Source organism: Girardinichthys multiradiatus, chromosome 20 (assembly GCF_021462225.1).
Source record: "Girardinichthys multiradiatus isolate DD_20200921_A chromosome 20, DD_fGirMul_XY1, whole genome shotgun sequence".
NCBI classification, from domain to species: Eukaryota; Metazoa; Chordata; class Actinopteri; order Cyprinodontiformes; family Goodeidae; genus Girardinichthys; species Girardinichthys multiradiatus.
The window spans coordinates 11,423,835-11,433,127 of NC_061812.1; the positions used below are offsets into that span (position 1 = coordinate 11,423,835).

At 38.5% G+C, this 9,293-nt stretch overlaps 1 protein-coding gene across 1 annotated transcript; it reads right to left on the reverse strand.

Moving 5' to 3' along the window:
- Nucleotides 1-3,174: 3,174 nt before the first annotated feature.
- dhrs3b (dehydrogenase/reductase (SDR family) member 3b) lies at nucleotides 3,175-9,269 on the reverse strand. Its single transcript, XM_047347253.1, has 6 exons — nucleotides 8,721-9,269; nucleotides 4,903-5,046; nucleotides 4,642-4,761; nucleotides 3,955-4,193; nucleotides 3,715-3,840; nucleotides 3,175-3,597 (listed from the first exon to the last, which is right to left on the reverse strand). The coding sequence occupies exons 1-6, from the start codon at nucleotides 8,913-8,915 to the stop codon at nucleotides 3,513-3,515; spliced, it is 909 nt and encodes a 302-aa protein (XP_047203209.1). The 5' UTR covers nucleotides 8,916-9,269; the 3' UTR covers nucleotides 3,175-3,512.
- Between the last annotated feature and the right edge of the window lie 24 nt (nucleotides 9,270-9,293).

Sequence of the window (9,293 nt, forward strand, 5' to 3'; positions counted from 1 at the left end):
GTGTGGGTCACTTACTGATCACCATGCACAGGCCTATCGTGAGCACACAGGAGGGTATTTATGGTTCACTGGGATTGAAATTAATGTTTATCACTCTTGTCTGTCAGCCAAAGGCCAAGTACTATCCTGCCATTTAAAACACTCCATGACTAGAACTCAGATGTAGGGTGTCTATCTGTGTGATTGTATCTTTGGTCACATTCCCTTTTTCTTTCTCACTAGAAGTTTAAGTAATTCTCTGTAATGTGTATTCTGTGTGTGTTTATTTTGCAGAGGGCAAAGAACAAAAGAAAGATCAGAAATACATTCAACCTCAGTGTCAGCTGCTTTTATCTCAGAATCAAAGAATCTGCATGTTATACTGCATGTGCATCATCTATTTCATTTTTAATATTTGCTTTATGGTTAACCATATAGTAAGGAGCAAACATGTTTGATAAATAAACCCAAAGCTGTGCTCTGGTGCATTTTCCCTGAATGTTGGTATTTGCTCTAATGTAAACAAGTGATCACAGTGTCAGGAGGAACAAAATTGGAAAATCCAGATAAGTAAAACTTTATAGTAACCAATAATGATGTAAAACTCACCAGTTTAACTAAACTGTTCTAGTATATTATTTAATGTGTGAAAGCTTTAAATCTTTAAATATATACAGTACCTTACAAAATAATGTTTTTCACATGTTGTCACGGTACAACCACAAATACAAACCTGGTGCAACCATTACCTTCAGATGTCAACAACTTAGAAGAAAGATAGACCTTTGTAGGATTTCAGTATAAAAACGGTTGTTCTGCCCTTGGAGGTTTGTTATATACATCAGTGAACAAATAACATGATGAAGACCAAGGAACACACCAGGTAGGTCATGGATAATGTTAAGGATTAGTTGAAAGCAGGATTAGGTTATCAAATAAATGTACCAAGCCTTCAACATCTAAACAGGACAATGTTTAATCTTTCATCTAAAAGTAGAAAGAGTTTGGGACAATTGCAAGCCAGGCAAGTAATGGCCAACCACCTAGACTGACAGGCCAGGTAAGAAATTAATTAATCAGAGAAGTAGCCAAGAGATCTAAGGTAACTCTGAAGAAGCTGCAGAGATCCACAGCTCATTTAGAGGAGCCCGTTGACACGACAACTATTATTCATGCACTCAATCAATCTGGCCTCACGAGAGGCAAGATTGCTGAACTGCTGAAATAAAGCCATAAGAGGTCCTATCGTCAGTTTTCCACAAACCACAAGCCATATAAGGGACACAGGTCTGGTCAGAGGAAATAATAAAAAAACATTTTGTCCTACATGCAAGGCCTTGTGTGGGGCAAAATACTAACACCCTGAACACACAAATGCCACCATGAAATATGGAAGTTCATTGTGATATGATAGAAATGTAACACACATAATATAATGCCTCATGGTATTTACTTTTTGATAGTTTGTGTTTTATTATGAAGATTGCAGATATCTGAAGGAGGTTCAGTTTAAAATGGACATGAGTTTAACATCATTCAGAAAGGTACAGCTTCCTCTTACTACATCTTCTGTTTTCCTTGTGATAAACCTTAGTGAAGCAGAACTTTGGCTCATCTCATCAAATATTAACAAGTTCAGATTTACTGTCTTTTAATTTGAATGTAAAACAGAATGCAAAGCATATAACTTTATTATGCTCCATAATTCAAATGACCTTCCCCTTTTGGGTGGTGGTATAGCTAAAAATAATAACTTAACTCAATTTTGAATCTAGTGCAAAAAAGACATTCAGGTTAAGTATATCATAAACAACCTCAACTACTTTTATGCGGTTATGTTTAAAATTGCCATTGCAATGAATGCCAAATCAGCTAGAATGAGTGACTTGAGACAGCAGAGAATAAAACAAATTGCCACTAGGGCTTCCCGCAAGCATGGGGAGAATGAAGTGCCTGAGATGCTTATTTGCCCCCAATGCATCATTTAGACAGAAGTAATATACAATGTGCTTCTATCATGCTATCTTGCTAAGAGTTAGATAAAGTAATCAATACACTTTCAGTAGGCACTTTTTTCCCTCTGGAAAATGTCAAGTTAGCACGGACCCCACCCCCACAATCTTACAGTGAGCTAATTAGCTTCTCAGTTATAGGACAAACATGAGAGCAGTATTGATATTCACTTAAACCCCTAGGCATGGAAGTTAATCAGCATATTTACCGAAATGTCAAAGTATTCATCTAACTCACTGGAGTTAACTTGTGTACTGACTATGTAATTCACAGCTCCCATAGGATAGAATCATTGGCCATTTATTCAAACGTGGTGTAAGGCACTTGTGTGCCAAAGCAGTGTTTAATTCGAAACTCATGCAGATTTACAGCACACGCAGGCCCTGCGTTTAACTTCTGCTGCGATGTTAATTTAGACAAAGAGTGTTGATTCATCTACCAAACCTAACTCTCATAACTTTTCAATATTATTCTTCAGGGTTGAAAAACACCTTGATTAAAAAGGTAATCGTAAATCTTTGGTAATGTCAAATCTCAAATATAATATTCTTCTTTCCCCATGTTTTGTACTAAAGCATTTAAACATGTTCAGATTCATATGCAATAAAGCAAAATATGCCCCACATTGTTTCATTTTTCTTTAATGTATGCCTCTGGGGGTTTGTTTGATCCGCAAACACAAATGTGCTGTATTTGCAGACATCTTAACCTCGTCAGGGTACGAGCCAAACTGGTTAAATTGAATTTGATATGTTATCATCTTCCCCTTAAATAAATAAAAAAATCTTTTTAGTTGAGTAATGAAAGCCTTCTCACTGCTGGGTGCAATAACTTCAGCATTCTCACAGCCTGTCCACATTAATTTAATTTTGTACAAAACCATTTTAACCACATGTGGAGGGCCAGATTGATCTGATTTGGGTTTCATTATTTTTCTTTGAGAATTACATTACCTTATAAACTTGCACTGTTCTCTGAAAGCTGAGAGAAAACAAGAGTATGCCCCACTCACCTCCCAAGAGCGCGTTTTATGTTGCTGACATCTTTGACACAGCCTCGTGCTCAGAATAATTTCAATTGCTATCACACTGTGAGAGTCACCACCAGACAAATAACAGTGTGTGCATACCTGTTGTTTTGCCATTTTCTTTGTGACCATATAAGACAGTGCATTTCCAAAACTCAGTTTAATTGCTTTATTACCTTAAGACCCAATAAAAAGGATAAAAAAGAATTGTAAAAATAGTAAATTTGTCACAAAAACCTTTCCAAAATAACAGATTGTACAGAATTATGCATGGTTTCTGCATTATATATGCATGCTTCCACATTTACGCAGGGGCAGGTGTTTCATGTAGTTTATCCTCACTTCTACATGCTATAAACAGCACCTTTTATGCTCCCTAAGTGTTCATCTTCAATTTCAAAAGAATTCCACTTTTGAATGCTTTAAGGTCCACATTCCCTTCATTTCAACTCAAAGCTTTGAAAGTCTCTTTTGAGTTGTGTGCAATCCAGATTCATGTCCTTCCTTTGAATGTGTTCATGCAGGTATAACTCCCAGAGAATCTGTGGATTTCCTCAAGCGCAACCTGCGGCATGAAGCTGGAGAGTTCAGAAGGGAAGGGGCAGAATAGTTGGTAAAAGGCATTATTTGAGAAAAAAATTATAAAGTACAGATGAAATGAAAAAAAGAGAAAATATCTAAAGACATCTTTTTACCTTTTAAGTATAACAAGGGCATGCATTGTCCAGGGCAAGTAAAGAAAGGCCTTGTCAGTCCTGACGGCATCAACAGTCTTCTGGGCTACTATTTCAGGTTTGAGTGGTGGAAAGAGCTGAGGAAACCTACAACAAAATAAATCAAGAATTGGAGATTAATAGAGCATTCTTACAAAAATTATGAACTAGTTTTTTTTTTTTACTGATTATATACCTTCTCAGTTTAAAGTGTCTACCTACCTGACTCTCATACCCCGAAACATCTCTGTATTGGTGTGGAAAGGAAGCACAGTGGTGCAGCTGACTCCGGGACAATACAGCAGGCCGAGTGTCAGGCTCTCCATGAAGGCCAGTGATGAGGCTTTAGAGGTGCAATAATCAATAGCCCCTGGGATTGGGGACTGGGAAAGGATGGAGTTGATGCACACTACATGGCCATGTTGTAGTTCCAGCATTCGAGGGAGGAATGCTTTTGTTGTCTAAAACAATAACATAGAAGAGATAAAGAGGGAAAAAAAGACAAATGCAGAGGAGCAATGTGAAAATAGAATTTAAAATGTACTTGCCAGAATAAAATGATAAACAGACTTGAGAAACAAGTCCGCAGTGTCATCACATGTTATATTTCCCATTCCGTTTAGCTGATAATTCCATTTCTGTCTCCTTATAACAAAGTCCTTTGATCTTTATACAGAAAAAAAATACCAAGTGTTTCAAAACCCCTCAGATGTGTCAGAGACTGAGAGGCAATTTGGAAATTCCTCACTTAACCTGCCATAATAGCAGACGTGACTAGCATGTCTGGGATGACTTCTGCATACACTTTCATGCCATAATCATAACATAAAAATAAGGATAATCCACCAGAAGGAATCCCCCTAATTCTTTAGGGCAAACAGGCTCTGCTTTGACTTGTGAAATGCTTACCCAGAACTGTCCCAAGGTGTTGATATGTTGAGTTTTTAGAAGCGCATCATCATCGCTGTCCATCAGGCTTTTACCATGCACTACAGCTGCATTGTTCACTAATATCGTAACATCTCCAACCTTGGATGAAAAACCACAAGAGACCATAATCAAAAAAAAGAACTGAAAGGCTGACAAGCAAGAAGAAGATATTTCAAACTAGATGGAATTATCCCTGTTTGTAGACAAAAAACAAGTTATATAATGCTCAGGACAGTTTACCTTTTCTCTCACCACCTTGGCTTGTTTGTACACTTCTTCCCGATTGGCCACATCACATACAAAGTAACAGCACTCTGATCCAGAGAGGGAGATTTCTTCAGCTGTCTCTTTTAAACACTTCTCTGTTCTGCCCCAAAGGATCACCTGGTAAGCAGCACAATTTTTAAAGGTTAGGGACAAACAATGAAAGGTTCTGCAGAGAAAGTGAGTACAGCAGACTAATTAGGGTACTGTGGAATATGAAAGGGTGAAAATGGGATTTACCTATTCTTTGTTACAGTCAGTCTTTGACTGAACATGACATCTTTTATGCAACTTTATTGGCAACAAGACATGTTGCTCTTTTCATTAAGAGAACAAAGTGGCCATTTTACTTCAACAAATAGTCTTCGTACAAGATTAAAGGCTTAGAGGTTGCTGTGAATGAACTGTCTCTTCATCCACCCGAACACTAAATGAACGCTGGTCATTTGAGCAGGGAACATGGGGTTGGATGGGGATGGAAGGGGACCCAGTGATTGGGCAATTAGATCTGTCAGTCTTTGGGGTCAGGGAAAGGTAATGAAATCACAGGGTCAGCCGTCCTCTTTTCTCAAATACAAATTCTCAATGAGATTACACAGCCTGTTGGGCAGATGAACCTTGTCATAGCTGGCAAGCGACTCTGAAGACGTGTGTGAAGTGTGGAAAATGCCATTGTGGTCTTTGGCTAGTCGCCTATGACCGTGAGGATAATATTTGAGCAAAAAGTCCACTGTAAAGTGATCTTGTATATTTAAGTCAGGGAGTGTGTAGACAGCACGGCCGTCTCTTAACCCAAGGTTCAGCCTGCCATCGCCATTGTTTCACCACTGTTTATGTGTAAACACTCATTTAGTAAGTCTGTATGAGGGAATTTACATTGACTTTGATTTCTGATTATGAAATATGATATTAAAGAAAGTATTTTTGAGAATGTTGCATAAACTGGATTCTTATTTACAGTGTCAGCTGTGTATACTGGAGGTCTGCTGGTGATAGAAGGGAGTTATTCCTTTTCACTGTCACCACATGCCTGCTCAGGAGTATGGATTGCTGCAAACTCAATGCAATCCGTAAGTAACATTTTACCAACTGGCATTATAAGCTGAAATTGATGGCACTGTATTATAACTAGGATTGAATTGGAAACTATATAACTGCATTTTAATCTTTCGATATGATTGGATTGATCTGATTATATATTTCTGTATCTGAATTGGAACTGTTTCCTACATAAAGTACCTTGAGATGACATTTGTTGTGAATTACTGCTATAAATAAACTGAATTGGAATAGAACAAAATATAGTATTGTCAAAAAAGCTATTGAAAATCTTCAGAGCCAATCAAATTATGCTTCTCTTTGATAATATTGTGGTTAATGGTAAATGTGGTAGAATATGTTTAAAAAAGGAAATTTTGAAAGATAACGTTTAGGGACACCATCAATTACAGTCTGCAATGTGTTCTTTAATTCCATATCAGAACTGGTGGCAATTAGGGTTTTGACTCCTTCTAAGAACAGCTTTGGCTTGATTGGGTTTTTTTGTTTGCTTCATTTGCAAGCCCATTCAAGTAATCACTGAAGGAAGACAGGTCTTGATAAAAAATGGAAAGCTTTTAATAGGATTTGAGCCAGACAAATAAAGTTGACAGTTCTCATTAAAACCCAGCACTTAAAACTATGTTCTCCTGTTAAAACATTTTTTAATTTATCAGATTTATCAACCATCAAAACACACAGGACAAGAATTTATTGACAGAAATAGAGCATGTCACTCGATACAGACTGAGGCACAACTCTCTGTGTACTGAGTCGCTTCAGCTGAATTACAGTGATACTTTATCTCCCAAGTCTCAATGTATGAGTAGGTATGAAACCTTCTTTTCACACCCATTGTATGAGCCTGCAGAGAGGCAGCACACAGAGGGGGCAGCAGGAGTTCAGGAGGCAGTCGCCTGCCGCTGTCTAATTACTGCAGAGACAGCAAGGTCAGTTGCAGGGCAATACCCATCTGGGAGTGGTGTGCTTCCCGCCTCAAGCTCAACACAAGCATAACCACACAAACCTGTTGTCTGTGAATTGCTTTGGTTCACCTTCCATGTGAAGATTTATTTATGTTGTTGACAGGTCCTTTTTTTTCAAAATTGGTTTAAAAACGTATTCTTTAAATGTATCAATTATTTACTTTGACTTTCATAACATTTGTCCCACATACTTTCTTTGCAAACATTTTGTCCTGCTCTATTATTTCAGAGCTTCCCTTTGCAATGATTCCCATACTTGCAGCACAGAATAAATTGTTTTCCAGTTGAGTCTGCCACTCTTCATCTTGGTAAATCTTTTCATCAAGAGTAATCTTAGACTCAATCACACAGAGGTCTGAGCAAAAGCAAATCAGAGAATTTTGACTTCCAGTCACAATGGGGCTTAAACTGGGTGAGCGCAAAGTTCACAGAGGTCAGTCGTATCAATAAGTACCCTCCTATTTCCTTCTAGCATCTCTTTATCCAGAGAACAATTGTTATACACATTACCAAAGGTGTTGTTTTCAAAGCCCTCACACCTTGAGAATAGTCAACAATGAGGTGCTGAAAAACATGGTGACATCCTTTGTTGCGCAGCTGCAAAGTAATGCTTTTTAAATCAACTGGTTTCTTCTTGCTCATTCCCCTAGGATGTGGCATCAAAAAATACAGGGAAACAGTTAATGTTTCAGTGAACTTTCAGCAATGTTTTCAAGCTGGTAAAGTTGCATCATAAAAGGAGCACCTGAGAAGCAGTGCCCATGTCACACATGTACAGATGATTACAGACATCAGCTTCCAATCAGTCTGCTCAATGTGGGTTGAAATTACTAAATATTTTACCCCCATGTGTAATAAAGGCATCCATCTGAAGTGATCAAAAAGTGTTTTAATTAAAAGGACAACAACAATTGTCCAAGCACTTGGCTGTGTAATGTTCGTCTTCAAGATTAGTACACAAATCACTGGTGGATTGTTAGCCTGAACTAATAGTATTACAGAGTCAGCAGAGCAGGTCCAAAACTAAGCTCATTGTTAAGAGTGAGGGAGGTGAGGAAGTATGGTTGAGATGGAGAAAATGGGGTTAATTACAAAGAAAAATAAGAATTCACAAAAAACATGACCCTGACAAAGTTGATACCCGGCAGTCTTTTCAGTCAGGTCACTGACATGAATGGAATAGATTAAGATTGCCTTATTAATATTTGCAATGAAGAATATTATGTCAAAAAATTGCTGCTACATGTACTGTAATACATAACATTCAGGTATATGAAATAATTGTAATTTGCTCTTGGACTGTTCTGAGGCTTTTCTCATGATCTCCCAGCATGCCACATTTGTACCAAGTATTACCTCAAAAGAGACAAATTGGAAATGCTTACAAAGCATACTCCTTTCAGCAGGAATTGCTTCAATAATGCATTTTTTGGGGGGTTTATCTTTGTTTGCATTCACTTCATAAAACACAGCCCAAGTCTTCATGCAATGCATGAAAACAACTCCATTCTGGCTTTCATTAAAAACAGCATGACCTCTATGGTGTGCAATGGAGATGCTGGTTGATTTTCCAGCTGAAGAAAGTCGACTAAATGGCAAGAACGTATAGCAGGTTATTAGAGGGTCTGTTGTGTCTGTGAATGCCTACCCATGAGTGGAGATGTTTTGTGCACAAACCATTTCCAACCCCACCTTGCACAAATAAACAACAACATATATTTCTCTGAAAACAAATCGAACTCTAAGCACCAACTTATCTTATTACTCTACCTTTTTGGCTCCCTGCTTGGCAAACTCCTTGGCCAGGTGACGCCCGATGCCTCGACCTCCACCAGTTATCAAAACCACCTCCTTGCTTAAGTCCTTCTTGCTGCTTGGCAACAGCGACAACAAACCGGCCCGGACTATGTGATAGAACATTTGGATCGGGAAGAGAAGCATACGACAGGCGCTTTTCAGCTCCATCTCGGAAAGTACCCACAGACAGCAGACAAGTAATGCGGTGACAAGCTCTAATGTCCTCCTAACAGTGCGCCGCGGGTTACTTCACCAATTTTTTATCTGCAGCCTACGAAAGTTGTCAATGAGCAGTTCGCGGGCGAAATGTTAAATAAAGAAACCCAGAAGTGCGTTTGTTTTGAGCGCTCTGACATCCTCGAAGCGCATCAATCTCTTGAAATGTCTGAGTAATCACTCATTTTTTCTTGTCAGTCACCGAGTGACACGCAGAAGATAAATCCATGCGACGCAGTATGTTGTGAGCTACTAAAACCGCCGCGCTCTGTGGTGTTATGTTCCTGTCCTGTCCTGCTTTATATATTACCTCCTCTTCCTTGGCTTCGA

Bases quoted from the DNA above. Each gene is read 5' to 3' on its own strand.
- dhrs3b (XM_047347253.1), bottom strand. From the start codon at position 8,915: ATGGAGCTGAAAAGCGCCTGTCGTATGCTTCTCTTCCCGATCCAAATG. The intron at 4,762-4,902 runs GTAAACTGTCCT...TTTTCATCCAAG, and splicing joins CCAAGGTGGTGAGAGAAAAG to GTTGGAGATGTTACGATATT. The intron at 4,194-4,641 runs GTAAGCATTTCA...TTATTGTTTTAG, and splicing joins ACACCTTGGGACAGTTCTGG to ACAACAAAAGCATTCCTCCC.